General features: G+C 47.0%; 2 protein-coding genes across 4 annotated transcripts; one reads left to right on the forward strand and one right to left on the reverse strand.

The window, feature by feature from the left end:
- LOC8054802 (cilia- and flagella-associated protein 20) lies at positions 2,247-5,876 on the forward strand. Of its 2 annotated transcripts, none has more exons than XM_021454558.1 (6): positions 2,247-2,401; positions 3,299-3,377; positions 3,470-3,501; positions 3,922-4,163; positions 5,181-5,417; positions 5,507-5,876. In XM_021454558.1, the coding sequence occupies exons 2-6, from the start codon at positions 3,325-3,327 to the stop codon at positions 5,513-5,515; spliced, it is 573 nt and encodes a 190-aa protein (XP_021310233.1). In that variant the 5' UTR covers positions 2,247-2,401; positions 3,299-3,324; the 3' UTR covers positions 5,516-5,876. The 2 variants fall into 2 exon arrangements, with proteins under 2 accessions (XP_021310233.1, XP_002460501.1); XM_002460456.2 differs by having other exon boundaries at positions 2,252-2,852.
- On the reverse strand, positions 10,659-12,941 carry LOC8058982 (transcription factor bHLH137). Of its 2 annotated transcripts, XM_002462605.2 has the most exons (8): positions 12,553-12,934; positions 12,080-12,226; positions 11,897-11,962; positions 11,737-11,805; positions 11,530-11,613; positions 11,281-11,436; positions 11,054-11,175; positions 10,659-10,941 (listed from the first exon to the last, which is right to left on the reverse strand). In XM_002462605.2, the coding sequence occupies exons 1-7, from the start codon at positions 12,778-12,780 to the stop codon at positions 11,080-11,082; spliced, it is 846 nt and encodes a 281-aa protein (XP_002462650.1). In that variant the 5' UTR covers positions 12,781-12,934; the 3' UTR covers positions 10,659-10,941; positions 11,054-11,079. The 2 variants fall into 2 exon arrangements, with proteins under 2 accessions (XP_002462650.1, XP_021308564.1); XM_021452889.1 differs by having other exon boundaries at positions 11,281-11,613; positions 12,553-12,941.

A 14,779-nucleotide genomic window follows, 5' to 3' on the forward strand; every position in this document is an offset into this window, starting at 1 on the left:
CTATTCACCCCCCCTCTAGTCCGCCATCTCGACCCTTCAAAGATCCCTCCTCCGGACGGCGAGGGGCGCGCAGACGGATGGAAGGATGCGGGAGACGCCATGTGAGCGAGCAGAGGTGGGGATCCACGCGTAAAGGAGCACTAGATGCGGGGCTAGAGGTGAGGCCGGTGCAGAGGGTGAGGAGCTCGCCGGTGCGAGAGGGGAGGAACTCGTCGGGCGGGCGGGTGGTGCTCCTCCGGCCGGGGCAGAGGAGACGGCAGCACTGCAGTGTACCAGCGAGGAGTAGCAGGTGAGGAAAACGATGGGGAGGTGAGGGGAACGTGCCAAGGGGCTGGCTCTGGCCTGGCCAGGATTGAACGACCGATTCGGTCGTTCTCCTGTAGCCAGGCTAAAGAGGTACGGATGGCCACCCCTGGCCATGCCCCAACCCATATTCAGGCAACCAAACAAGTTAAAATTGGCTTCAGAGAGCTATGGCTAGGGTTGCCAGCCAACCAAACACACCCTATAAGGCCTTGTTTAGCTTCCTATATGAAAAGTTTTTAGATAGTGTAACACTTTTATTTATATTAGGTAATTATTGTTTAACTATAGACTAACTAAGTTTAAAAGATTTATCTAGCAAATTACAAATAAATTGTACAATCAATTATTTTTTATCTATATTTGATACTCTATGTATATACAGTAAAATTTGATGTGATTAGAATTTTATTTTATTTTATTTTATTTTTAAATTCGGATATAACTAAACAAGACCTAACCAAAGAAAAAGAAATGGTGGGAATGAAAACTATAGCAGAGCAGAGCAGAGAATTGTCTGGATATGTTCATTGAGCTGGCGGTTGTTGTTTCAGCCCTTGTTTAGTTTTTTTTTTTAAAAAAAATGGAACTTTTTTTAATTCTCAATCATATCAATCTTGCGGCACATGCATAAAACATTAAATATAAATAAAAAATAATTAATTGTATATTTGTCTGTAATTTGCGAGACGAATCTTTTGAGCCTAGTTAATTTATGATTAGAAAATATTTATCAAATAAAAATAAAAGTGCTACTATGTCCATTTTGCGAAAAACAAGGTCTTATGGGGCGTTTGAGACTGCTCTACAAACTCCATCGTGGAGCAGCTTCACAAAAAAACTAGAGTTTGTGGAGTACCGTTTTAGAGCATTCACAATGCAAGACTCTATCACAGAATCCAAGACAATTAGTTACATATTGTTTATCGTGTTTTGCTGATGTAGCAGCATATTTATTGAAGGAAGAGGTAGAAAAAATAAGACTCCAAGTCTTATTTAAACTCTAAGTCCACATTGTTCGAGGTAATAAATAACTTTAGACTTTATGATAGAGTCTGCATTGTGAGTACCCTTAGGGCACTCACAATGCAAGACTCTATTACAGAGTCCAAGACACTTAATTACATATTATTTATGGTATTTTGCTGATGTGGCAGCATATTTATTGAAGAAAGAGGTAGAAAAAATAAAACTCCACCAAGTCTTATTTAGGCCCCGTTTTGATTGGAGATGAAAATTTTTTTGGATGTCACATCGGATGTGTCGGAAGGATGTCGGGAGGGATTTTTAGAAACTAATAAAAAAATAAATTACATAGCTCGTCAGGAAACTGCAAGACAAATCTATTAAGTATAATTAATCTGTCATTAGCACATGTGGGTTACTGTAGCACTTAAGGCTAATCATGGAGTAACTAGGCTTAAAAGATTCGTCTCGCGATTTTTAACCAAACTGTGTAATTAGTTTATTTTTTTATGTACATTTAATGTTCCATGTATGTGTCCAAAGATTCGATGGGATGGATGAAAAAATTTTGGGTGGGAAACTAAACAGGGCCTTAGACTCCAAGTCCAAATTGTTCGAGGTAATAAATAATTTTAGACTCTATAATAGAGTCTGCATTGTGAGTGCCCTTAGGTGCTCTCACAACTTCAATCTTTTTCTCGAACTTAGTGCATAGAGATAAAATCATTATGCACTTAGTTAACCAAATGATTTTATCTCTATGCATTAAAATCTTTTTCTTGAACTTAGTGCATAGAGACAAAAATACGTGAAACGGAGCTGACAAAATATGGAGCAGAAGCTGCACAAAGCTGATTGAAGCGTAGAAAGAGCACCACGAGCCACACGATGCAAAATCCAACGACCGAAAAAATTGGAGGTGAGGTGGACACTGCTTCTACCGTAGGAATCCGCCGGGTTCTCTAGGGAGACCGATCAAACCCGCCAGACGCACATCACATCATCACTCGGGGCCGGGCGCTCTCGGCCGCCGCCGCCCGCCGCCACCGCTGCCGGCCAGCAGGTACCGGTGCGCCCCGACGAGCTCCTCCCGGAAGCGCGCCAGGTCGAGCCGCACGTTCTGCCGGTCCAGGTACACCTTCTTGGTCACGTCCCAGCCGCGCGCGCTGCGCCACGCCGGCGGGGTCCGTCAGCACGGGGTCGCCCGTGGGGTACTCGCGGGACAGCGAGCTCTCCTTGGGGGCGATCTGTATATGTAAATGTTGTAGGGGCTCACCTGAGCTCTAGGCAAGGTCACCGTATAGATACCGCCGCTTTTTCTAAACCTTGCTCGACGTTTGGCACGCAACCTGAACTCGTCTCGCCCGCGGCCGATCTCCTCTCCTCCATCCGCTCGCCGCGCCGCAATCCGGAGAGGAGACTACACTAGGTCGAGCACCACCTGGGGCTGAGCGTTCTCGCGACCAGTTCCGGCGCGGCGTCCGCCCTCTGCAGTCACTCGCCACTCGCCCCCGCGACCGTCGTTGTTGTCCTACTTCGACACTCGCCACCTTGGCCGGCGACGAGCACCACCCGGACAGCAGGTATTCCCTCGCCTTGGTCCTCCCTTCCTGCTGTGCGAAGCCGTGCGCCCAAACCTTAACGTAATTCGTAGGTAAAACCGTGCGCCCAAACCCTAACATACTATTTGTAATCGGATCTGAATCTAATTGTAGGTGTATATGTATATGCCTACTAACTTTGATGGCTTTGCAAAAAAAAAAAAAAAAATCGGTGTACATGTGTACACCCATGTCCTTTACTGGGTCTGCCCGTGCTGCTGATGCAGTTTTACTTATAATAGTTCTCATGAGGATAAAACGGTCTAATTAACCGTGCCATTAAAGGAATGAAATCACATGTTATCACATTTTCAAACCATTGTCATGTTTCAAGATTTCAATGCTGAGTGCCTAGCTGATGTGACATTATTGTGGATTGTAGAATGAAGATGTTCTTATTTATTTTTGTTTGTTCCTGTATTATGCAGTTTTATTGATCTACAAGCTTCAGAACATGTTCAGGAATACGTTTCAGTCTGGGTTCCTGTCCATTCTTTATAGCCTCGGGTACATAGTCTGGTGATTCCATATTAGTCTCCTTTTGCTATCATGCGATCTTGAACAAGATATATCATGTGTTTCTCTTGTGATTTGTTCAGGACCAAGCCATTGCAGATATGGGACAAAGAAGGTTTGTCATCTTCTTAATGTGTCCTCTTTAACAGTTAAATACTTCTTTCTTTGTTCCATTTTGTTCTGCTGAGTGCTGACACAAAATAAGAGCATTGGTTCGGTTGATTTGGTTAGGATTCGAGCTTTCAGCTGCTAAGGCATTATCTGCTTCTGATGCTGGCTTTCTTAACTTTTGTTCACTTAGTGTGTGGGATTGTTCATTGGATTGTTGTTGATCGTTAGCTTCCAGCAACATTGTAAAATCTTTATGAAATATTTGACATGAGTGTAAACTTGTCCATCAGTACATACAGTGCAACTTGATAATTTAGCTTGTACTGTGACCTAAATAGCAAATACGTATGTGCTTCATTCTGACTTACTGCAATCCTGTGTCAAATGTACCATTTCTGTTTCTTAATGTTTTATCCACTTGCAGTTGTGAATGGGCACATTAAACGACCTCAAGATGAAGATATCCAATCTAATGTACTTGAAATCATTGGAACAAATGTACAGTCAACTTACATCACATGCCCAGCTGATCCTTCTGCTACTCTTGGAATTAAGCTTCCATTTCTGGCCATTATTATGAAAAATCTTAAGAAATACTTCACGTTTGAGATCCAAGTTCTGGATGACAAGAATGTCCGACGTCGATTTCGAGCATCAAATTTTCAAGTGTGTAAGAGCTGCTGATCAATCCATTTTATGCAGAAGTAAATTGTGTGCCTTACTTATCTGATACATTTGATTCTGCTTCATCGATGGCCCCTTTACATTTCCTTTTCCTTTCTAACTCCGTTTTGTTGATCCTTTCTGTTAAACACCGCCAGCTATCCATAAACATTATTTCACATGAACTTAGATCATAGTGAATAAATGGTGGAACGGTATGAGGTTCTAGGATAAACAATTGATACTTGCAATTTTATTTCATACTAAGAACATAGATTGTAATGAAATAATAATAATAGAAATATACTAATTTTTGGATTGGCGATCAGTACCTGCAATTTTTATACTTTATGCAAGTTTTATTCTTCTATTACCTTTTTCTATCTTTGAGTGGTGTAAATATAATTCATTCTAGAAATGTCTTTTGCTTCACCTTAACCCTTTGGCTTTGGGAAACTGGAACACATGACCTATCATTATACCTTGCAAACTTCTGCTTAGGGATGCAAGTTCTAATTACATTGGGTGGACCCAAAAACTTGCTCAAATGAACTAGAATGTCATTTCACGTAATTTGAGTGATGGGAGAAATGAACTAGAATGACATTTGACCATGATTAGTTAGCTGACCAAAAGCACCTTTGGATACCCACTTACATCCTTCTACCCATGGGCTTCTGTCAATCTAGGTAGTCCTTAATGCCGTCATAAGTCGTAAACATGCGGTGTATATAATGTGCAGCCTGCATACAGATATTTAGTCTTACATTTCACCTACTTTTTCCTTCCTTTAGGCATTTGATAAAAATAATTGAAATCATGATGGTTGATCAATTATTTAGTGTGGTGGAGTTAGGTTGATTGGCACTTTGTTTTGTGTGATTGCACTTGAGTTGAATAGTTGATGTATTTTATCCCTTCCATTTTTTTCACCATTTAAGAAAAAAGTGAGGCACCAAAATTGTGTGTACACACTGTACATGCAATGTCAATCACACTGACTTGTAAACTCTTTTGCAGTCTGTTACAAGGGTGAAGCCATATATCTGCACAATGCCGCTGAAGCTTGACGATGGCTGGAACAACATTCAGTTGAACCTCGCTGATCTGACAAAAAGGGCGTATGGCACAAATTACGTCGAGACCCTGCGGGTGCAAGTTCATGCAAACTGCCGACTTCGCAGAATTTACTTCTCTGACCGCCTCTACTCAGAGGAGGAGCTGCCGCCTGAGTTCAAGCTTTACCTTCCAATCCAAGTAAGAACTCCTCTATTTATGTACTTTGCTATAAAACATTTCTTCGCTGCTCACCTATCTGCTGCATCCTTTTTGTGCAAACTTCACAGAAATCATAAGGATCCAGAGGGCACGGAGAGACTTTGGTCACCAGGAGACATACAGCATGTCATTGTGAGGATCCCTTGCGCATAACCTACCTAGCTGCACATTTGCCTTCCTGAGATCCAGAAAAGTATCAGAATGTTTCTGTTAGTTTTCTGTTTGTTGTGTGCTGAACGATTAGGCTCTTAGTTGGGGGCTCTTTTACCCAGTGACCCCATGTCAACAACTCAATGTTATTATTAGTCCCAAACCCTTTGGCTACTGGTCTTTCTGGTCCAAAGCAAAAACGTACCGTTACTGCTTACTAGTACTGCCTGGTCATTTAACGTGCTCCTTCCATAGTTGTACTGTCTCTATGATAGTATCATGTGACCACTGATTTGTTGGATGCATGTCAAGCGTGATTCGCATTGAAAGCTTTCGCTTCTCTTTAGCCATAGCGCCAGCCGTGCCGACTGCTGCAGTCCTGCTCGGTCTGGCGCTCTGAATGTACCCGAAAGCACCGCGTACGAAAATCTGAGCCTGTTTGTGTTATGTATCACAATCGAAACTGTTCGTGTGGTTCACACGAGCAATTGGAATCATTTTGACTGGGCGCAAGGATCGGAATTGAGCGGTGGCCCGTGGCCTCTCTTTTCAATGGGGGATTGCAGATTCGTGTTGGAAAATGTCATGCCGCGGAACGGCTGGGCTTTGAAGCTTGCGTTTCTAGTTCTACTTACATCTTGTTGGCGAGCAAATGGCTGGGCAACACGTGCTGCGGCGGCGGACAGGCCATGGCCGTCAGGGGACCAGTGCGGCGGCGGGCCACGGTGACCACCCACCAGCAGCCTGCCGCGCGGCCCCGGCGGCCTTGCCGCCTGGAACACGGCGCAGAGACGTGGGAGGCTGGCAGGGGACGGGCGGCGCATCTGAAAAGGCGCCGCACGCCGCGCGCAGCCCGCAGCGAGCGGTGAATCCATCCATCCACCCACCGCACGGCCTGGTCCGGTTCATGTGCCGCGCCCGCGCGCCATGCCATTGCCAGCCCGGGCCACGGCCGCGCGCGCTCCCGCGCCCACCGTGCCGGACCACGCAGCGCAGGCCCGTCGGGGCGTGCGTGGCCGTGGAACGCTTTGCGCTCCCGGCGTCCAAGGCGCTGCGCGCGGCCGTAGCGCCAGAAGCTGGGCGTACATGTACTGGTTGCTACTAGCATGCATGTATTGAGTGGCGGGCCGGCGCAGGCAGCAGGTCGGTTACTTGCCGTTGTGGCCGGTAACTCGACTGCCTAGCTCACGGCCGGGTCCACGCCATAAATGACGAACGGACGGAAGGATAGATCATCATCGTGCCGTGTCATGGCATTGCATTGGCATCGCAGGCCGGTTGCAGTTGATCTCTGAATAACGTGACCACTTGTTGCAGCATCCGCCGCCCATCTACCACGATGCTTGTCTAGAATCCGCAGCATTGTTTGCTCGCACCCCCCACATTTAATCCGAACACACATGAAATGAAAATTCCAGCGTTTGATGTCGTTGAACCAGACAGTAAAGCAAAGCAGATGGCCACCGCGGCCGGCGAACCCGGTGGCAACACGTACTAGCATATCGAGCCTAGGACAAGCACGCACGTCCACGAAACGAGGACCCAACACACAAAGACAAACAACAAGACACCAGTTACAAACAGTTGCATCCAAAAAGCCTCGCGCGGTCGCGGTCGCGTCCGCGTCAGCGTGCATGCATGCACGCCCAAATAAATCTCGCCGGCGCCCGGCGAAGACAAAGCCGACCCCCTGCCCCGGCCACTCCTCGACACACCGCCGTCGCCACCTGCCATATCTGTGGGACGGAGCCGATGGCGCACGCATGCGGCCGCGCGCCCCGGGGTCCATGCGTTCCATGCCCGTCCAGCATCCAGCGGCGCAGGTGGTGGCAGTGGCAGTGGTGGTAGACTGACTGGTACCGCGGGATCGATCGGTCTCTCGGCAAGCATGCACCTGGATCCCCAACTCCAAGGCCATCCCTTGCTGCCGCATGGCACCCGTGTGCGTTCGTGCGCTGCGCCCGTGCCTGTGCATGCATCCCATCGGGCGTGGCCATGCGACGCGACCGATGCCGATGGGGGCGCCGGAGATCGGGTGATCTGAAGATGCTTTTTATTCGGATGTACAGTAGCTGCTGTGTGATCGGTTGGAGGGAGGTGGCCGAGTGGGACAAGGACAGAGACGTACGGGGAGTGCACTGTTCGATCGGGCATGGCACCGATGGACGACGACGGGACGCCGATCGGTCATCGATCGTTGCAGCTAGCTTGCAGGTACGTCGGAGGGATTGACCCAGCCAGCCAGGCATGAGGGCATCTCGCTGACCGGCGGCAGGGCGGGATGGGAGTCGGGTGGCCGGAGGAGGATCGGTTCCCGTTCCGGTCCATGGAGAGCGAGGCCTCACCGCCTGCCATTGCCATCTCGCTTGAGCTGACAGCATAAAAAAAATTTAAAAGGAGCGGCGGCGCTAATTAATTAACAAACGATTGGACAAACGAAAAGCCTCTTGTTTTATTAATTGTCTCAACTGCTCTTTCTTTGCGCCGCATTGAATGATGAGTCGGGCGCTTTGCAAGTTGCGACTGTGGTTGATCTTTGCAGTTGCAGCACTACTACAGCCTTTTGCGTTAATGCGTCGTCTGAATTGATTCAGGTTACTGTGCTTGCGCGGCTGCTGCTGCTGCTGCCACAGCAAATGTAATGCGCGCGGCTTTAGCAGCAGCAGCAGTGGCAGGAATCATGGCGGCCTACCCGCTGCCGCTGGATTGTTTTGACCGAGCTGTACTTATTAGTACAGTAGTGCAGAACGCTGAAACATATATGCGTGAATTTGCAGGGTGTGGAAAACAATCACTGATGAATCAGGGAGGGAGGCAATGCAGCATGGCCTCCGATGATCCTTATGTTAACACTCTACACATGCGTGCGTGCATATATATATATATATATATATGCATATGTATAGATCGAGTAAAAAATACACCTTCGATTCTTTAGTCATATTCATACATTAAGCCTGTGTGTAGGCTCTTCTGATCCAATCCACAGACATGCATGTCCAACCCTTGTAAATTTTACTTAAACAAAAATAAAAATCGAAAGCTTGCAATAGTGCATATACAGAATCAAATTTCATTCAGATGCCTGCCTGGGTTTCATGCATTGATGCCCTACAGACATGTGTATGGCACATGAGACCAGACCACCCTAGCTAGCTAGGAATAGCGAGCACTGATCACTAGATACCGTTCACACGTTATTACAGGATCATTATTGTTCCTTGGCCCACGGAAGTCAATTAATCGAGACAAGACGAAGCAGACTTTTAATCGAGACAACAAGACGAAGCAGACTGCGTGATTAGACGAAGCAGACTGCGTGATTAGGTCATTAGTAGCGTGTCCCTTGCGAGGCAGCCTCGATCGGGCCCTGACGCTGGGGGCGGCGACCGCTCCGGGACACGGCCACGCATCGGCCCATGCGGCCGTGCCGGCTCCCGCGCGCGCTGCCACCGGCCGGCCCCGCCGCGAGCTCTCGCATGTCGGATCGATGCCGCCATGCGTGTCGCCATCGCTGCTCGTCGACATCTCGGACACGGAACAACGGCCTCGCGCGCTCTGTGTCACTTCCATCGACGTCAGTCCGTAGGGCTCGCGATCCCATCGGATCCATCGATCGATTCGATCCTGCCGCGCGTTAGTGACCCAGTGTCACCGGCGTTGCATGTCAGCCTCGTTGCGCCTCCGGCGTCACCCGGCACACTGGGCCGGCGGGGTCCGGGCAGAGCCGCGCAGAGGTGGTGATCGTCGCCGTCGCTGTCCAGCGTCGCCGTCGTCGTCGTCACCGACTCCGTCGCCGTGTCGCGCGGTCGGGACGCCGAGTTGACGTGCTGCTAGGTGGCCACCGCGTGACCGGAGATTAGTAGCTGATTGGACGGCGGTGGGGATTATTATTCGTCCACGCGCTTCCATCCATCAGATGGCACCGCGATCGTCGACAACCTGTGGGCAGATGATTGATTTGCGCGCGTTTGCTGCTGCAAACTGTAAAGCTAGCCCTAGGCCGTCCACCTATTCCCTGGATCGGACTTTTTTTTGATATATATAGTATATTTTAACCTTCTTCATGATGTTTTCACCACCAAGAAATTGGCATATTGATTGCTTGCATGATGGTTTACCTGCCATTTCGGTAGAGTAGAAGTTAGGGCCATGGAATAATTTACCTGCCATTTCGGTAGAGTAGAAGTTAGGGCCGGCATGACGGTTGTGTTTGGTCTCTATTCTGTGAACCCAACGACGTGGTTAAATTAAGGCTTCCGCGAACAATGCAGGTCGATCAGAAAAAACGGCGTGCGTCTCCTTGCCTTCGGTTCAGAGTGTGATGCAAATTGTTATTTCTTGAGGTACAGCGCCAATCTGAAGCGGAATCAGAGCTCAGCCAACTTATTGTCCGTGCAGTGCATGGACCAGTACCCCAGTGGTACACGCACACTTACTCCTCCGTGTCCAGTACACTATTCTAGCGGCCGCTAGTAGGTTAAAAAGGGTTTGGAACATTTCATGATCGAGTAAGGCCCTGTTTAGTTTCCTACCAAAAAGTTTTTCATCCATCCCATCGAATCTTTATACACATGATGAAACATTAAATGTACATAAAAAAATAAATTAATTATACAGTTTGGTTTGAAATCGCGAGACGAATCTTTTAAGCCTAGTTACTCCATGATTAGCCTTAAGTGCTACAGTAACCCACATGTGCTAATGACAGATTAATTATACTTAATAGATTTGTCTTGCAGTTTTCTGACGAGCTATGTAATTTGTTTTTTTATTACTTTCTAAAAACCCCACCCGACATTCTTCCGACATATCCGATGTGACATCCAAAAAATTTTTATCTCCAATCTAAACAGGGCCTAAACAAAATGCTGTCCATTCCAAATTCTGTAAATATCTGAAGTTAAAGTTATTCAGAGTTGTCTCTTTGGGACCAATCCTGTTTTGTACTCTGTCTTTTTTCTCTTTAATATTATCTTGCCGGCAAAGTTCTTGCTGCCCCTATTCGAAAGTAAGAAGAAGAAAAGTTCTTAAGAGTTGAGTTTAGGGTGCACAAATTGACGTTGTGTATGAACAAATGATTTTTTTTTTTCTTTTTCGCAAGTGGAGAGTACAATGGCATGGAACCCTTGGGAAGAGCCCAAGAGCAACAGTGCCTAGATGAGGTGATACCGACAGAGACTTCAAATCTAACAGGATGTAACCAAGTCTACTACTACTGCTGCTAATGTAATGCTAGCTACTGCATGCAGGTCCCCGTTATGGCCACCAGACAAGGGGATGGATTGCGTCCAACATCACAAACTCATCTGGTGGCAGCTTCCACCTCCATAGATCTCAACATTATTGCCTCCTGCGAGTTTTAAAAGAAAGGGAAAAAACATAATTATTTTAAACTGAATTTGGTAAAGATATATACAATCTGCAGGATATATACATGGCTCCACCGAATTTTGCTGCATTACCTGTCGCCCTTTCATTCGCTCTCTCCCTACTGGAAAGAGCACATGTGGTTACTGAACACCACTTGATTGAACAGCTCTTGCCTTGGCTCACCTACTGTTTGCACCATGTAGCTGCCATTGTCCTGAAGTTATTATGCAGACAGGTCAGGCTAAGCTAATCAGCATACTTTGTTTGGAGCTACATCCTGAATGATCATGTGGTAGAGGGAAATGAGCAGAAGGAAAACCTGAGGGAAAGAGATGCTGGTGCCGCCATCGCCGTGGACCTCGTAGGATGGGGAGGAGGTGGAGTTGTGCGTGTCCATGTGAGTTTCAGATGGAGGTCTGTTCAGGACAGAGCTAGGCATTCCAAGAGCCTCATGGTGGAGCATTCCTTCGATTTTCTGAAACACGTGAATTGGAAGTTTGTGATTTTGTGAACGCCATGATAAGAGGGGATGCAAAAGACAAGGGCGATATTGTGAGGTGTTGCATACTTGAGTATGGTCACTGAAAGCATCAGTGTCCATGCCAAAACCATACAGCACAGGGCTCAGTGAAGCAATCCTCATGGAAAGGAACTGTAAGACAATCAAGAAAGCAAGTGCACTTTCCAGTTAGTTACATCTTTGTAACTAAAAAGGGTCTCAACATGTATCATCTAATCTAGCAGTTATTATTTATTTATTTGCCATGTGTATCACCTCAACTTGGTTCTGCAAGGACTGCACATAATTGATGATCTCATCCAAAATGAGGGCTTTACCAGTGACCTGCATTAAAAAAAAGTATGTTTACCTCTGAAAATCAGTCACATGCATTAAGACGCAAAGAGTAGATTATTTGATTGGTTACAAAATTAACCTTATCACAGCCAGGGACCAGGGCCTGCAGCACCCTCATCCTCTCACTGATTCTCTCCCTCCTCACCTGAAGGAAAATGGCAGAACAGATGAGCAAAAGGAGGCCCAAACAACCACGCTAAATCTACACGAGTCAACAGCAGCAAGATGGCGGTGAAAATACGCAGGCAATGGTGCACAGTACCCTCTCTGCAAGGCTGTGGCTGTCTGTGGCTTGCCCTCTCCTTGCCCTGACATGTATGTACCCCTTGGGCTCCTCCTCATCTACCTCCTTGCTGCTTCTGTCTCTTTTTCCTCCCTTCTTTTTGGTGCTTTCCTTTGAGTTTGAGTCCTGCTTGTTCAACCCACACAAGATCAGTAAACTGTGAGTCACATGTTCATGAAATTAATCTCTATCATGCATGATTTTTGTTTAGAAAGGAGGCAAGAGCTTTGCCGGATTTTATTAGACGAGATGCTGATCTCTATCAACCTTCTGTTCTAAAAAGTTGATCAAACGTTGTGATAGTGTTTGATGAGAACTAATCTTCATCAAGATTCAAGAACCAAAGAATTCTGTTTTTAGAAGTTAAAACATTTTTTTACGAGAATGCTGAAGTTATGAAACATTGTTCTATTCTTACATGCACAAGTAATCTTGTGGTGAACTAAAACTACCTTGGAGTGAGCAGAGCTGAAGCTGGCACTATCTTCCCTGGGCTTCCTGGGCTTCTTGTCGTCAGAAGCAGTGCCTTGTGGGGAGGTGTCGAGAACACCAGATGAGGTCTCCAGCGAGGCTGAATCTGCCGTGGCTGCGCCATGGCAGAATAAGAAGCTCGGCGTGCCATGGGCGGAGGCACCGGCTAGGCCATGCTCCATCTGCGTGAAGTGTGGGAAGCTTGCCATTTGTCAACCACCAGCACCTTTGTGGTATGCTATCCTACTGCTTTTCAGTGTAGTTTTCTTGGGAAGGATGAGCGAGTTCGGAAGCAACAAGATGGGCTTCAATGGCGACTTGCCATTGGCTTATATACACAAGTAGCTAGCTGGGGAGACGAGAGAGAGAGAGAGAGAGAGAGAGAGATGATAAGACCAAATCATTACTTCTCTATTAATGGATATTGGCTGTGGTAAGAAAGGGCCCCGGTGTCCCTTGTTGTAAATTGTAATGGGATGAAATAATTGAAGAAATGCCAATCAGCGGTTTAGCATATTGATATGGTCATGTGGGTAGAGCCCTGGTCCTTTTTTTTTAATTCCTATTTTGTGACCAGGTTTTTCTTTTTCTTTTGGAATACTATTTGACAGTCAGGTGTTTTTTTTTTACAACTGCATATATTATATATTAAGCAGCCATTTTACACAAAGGTCCTCCAAGGAAGACCGAATTACAACAGGGTCCAAAGACTGGATAAGAACAACAACTACATCGGAGGCGTTGACGACGACGGATTCGCGGCGAGGGTCGTAGAGGCGCCGAAGGCGTATACACCCAGATGGAAGACCGCGCCAAGCGTCGGTTGAAGGTGGGGCGACGGAGCCGGTGAGGTAGCATGCGCCGAGCGACCGAAGGTTAAGGTTGTTGCCGTCGCCGGAGGTAGAGGATGAAGCTCCAAGTCAGGTCCCAGGTGGAGACGAAGTCGTCGCGGTAACGCCGCAAAAAGAGCTGTCTGGATCGGCAGGAACGTTGGCTGCAAAGTAGAGGTGGAGGCGGAGGCGAGATGCGGTGGATGCGGGTCGGAGGAGCACGGATCTAGGAGGCGGCGCGAGGTAGGCGAGGTGGTGGAGGGAGGAGCCGTGCTACGGAGGAGCGGATTTATTTTATTTAGACGTACCTTGGTAGGAGCCTCGTCGGCGGCGACAGGAGCTGCAGCAACAACGACGACGACGGTGACGGCGAAGACGACCACTAGGGGAGAACCCATCGCGGGACTCCTAGAGAATGTACAGGAGGGTGGGGCCCCTTTCCATACCCGGTGCGGCAAGGACGCCAGAACCGAGAGGGAAGGGGCCAGCGAGCGGCGGGGCGGCGGCGGCGAGATCTATCCAATGGGAAGAAGGAAGGGAAGGAGAAAAACGCACGCACCAGGCGTCTCTTCCGCGCTACGCGTCGAAGATGTGTGGTGTGGTGTTGGTGGTCTTTGACAACTAAAACCTTTTGCGTACCCCACTTTTGGTAGCAACCTTTTTGCGTATAAAATCTCAGAGCGCACGAAGGAGCATTGGCAGAGTTGGCTTGTGTCGTAGTCAATGTTTTTCTAAAAGGTCGAGAATAAATTAAACAGAATAAATGATTGACTAAACGAAAACGATGTGTGTAGTGTTTATACGGTGTTTAAAGGGCTAGAGGCTGTTTAGATGATCATTTGATCATAGTACTATCATGGGGTACGGTGGTCGTCTCTGGCCAACCAAAGAGGTTTAATTTGATTTCTCCCTTGGGCCTGTTTAAATCCAGCCAACTAAAGTTTAATTTCAAAGCTAAACTTTAGTCAGCTAAAAGTTCTTGCAACTAAATTTTAGCTGGGGTATTTGGATTCTCCAGTTAATAGATTTAGCTAAACTTTAGCTAAGTTAGCTGGGTTGAAGTAGCTACATTCAACCAAATTTTAGCTGGTATTTTAGTTGGGCCGTTTAGATCCATAGCAACTAAATTTTAATTGGTGGATCCAAGTAGACCATAGGGCTCCTGTAAACGAACACATAGCAGTAGCAGGTCGCCAGCATAGTCGTTCCAACCAGAAAGAAAGAAAGAAATAAATGTTATCTTGGAATTCCTGTAGGCAAGACAATTCTTTAACTTAGACCAGTACTAATATGTGAATGAAGAATTTGTAAAGCAAGGTTGTGTATCTCTAGTCCTATGATCCTATCTATTGAAGCATGAACAGGTGGGGATCTTGAG

The sequence above is a fragment of the Sorghum bicolor genome, chromosome 2 (assembly GCF_000003195.3).
Source record: "Sorghum bicolor cultivar BTx623 chromosome 2, Sorghum_bicolor_NCBIv3, whole genome shotgun sequence".
Classification (NCBI taxonomy): Eukaryota; Viridiplantae; Streptophyta; class Magnoliopsida; order Poales; family Poaceae; genus Sorghum; species Sorghum bicolor.

What these genes read in the sequence shown, in the direction of transcription:
- LOC8058982 (XM_021452889.1), bottom strand. Translation starts at nt 12,780, where the DNA reads ATGGCAAGCTTCCCACACTTCACGCAGATGGAGCATGGCCTAGCCGGT. An exon ending in CCTTGCAGAACCAAGTTGAG is followed by an intron (nt 11,614 to 11,736) that starts GTGATACACATG and finishes ATTGTCTTACAG; the next exon opens with TTCCTTTCCATGAGGATTGC. An exon ending in CCAGCATCTCTTTCCCTCAG is followed by an intron (nt 11,176 to 11,280) that starts GTTTTCCTTCTG and finishes TAATAACTTCAG; the next exon opens with GACAATGGCAGCTACATGGT.
- LOC8054802 (XM_021454558.1), top strand. Translation starts at nt 3,325, where the DNA reads ATGTTCAGGAATACGTTTCAGTCTGGGTTCCTGTCCATTCTTTATAGC. An exon ending in TCCATTCTTTATAGCCTCGG is followed by an intron (nt 3,378 to 3,469) that starts GTACATAGTCTG and finishes TGATTTGTTCAG; the next exon opens with GACCAAGCCATTGCAGATAT. An exon ending in GCAGATATGGGACAAAGAAG is followed by an intron (nt 3,502 to 3,921) that starts GTTTGTCATCTT and finishes ATCCACTTGCAG; the next exon opens with TTGTGAATGGGCACATTAAA.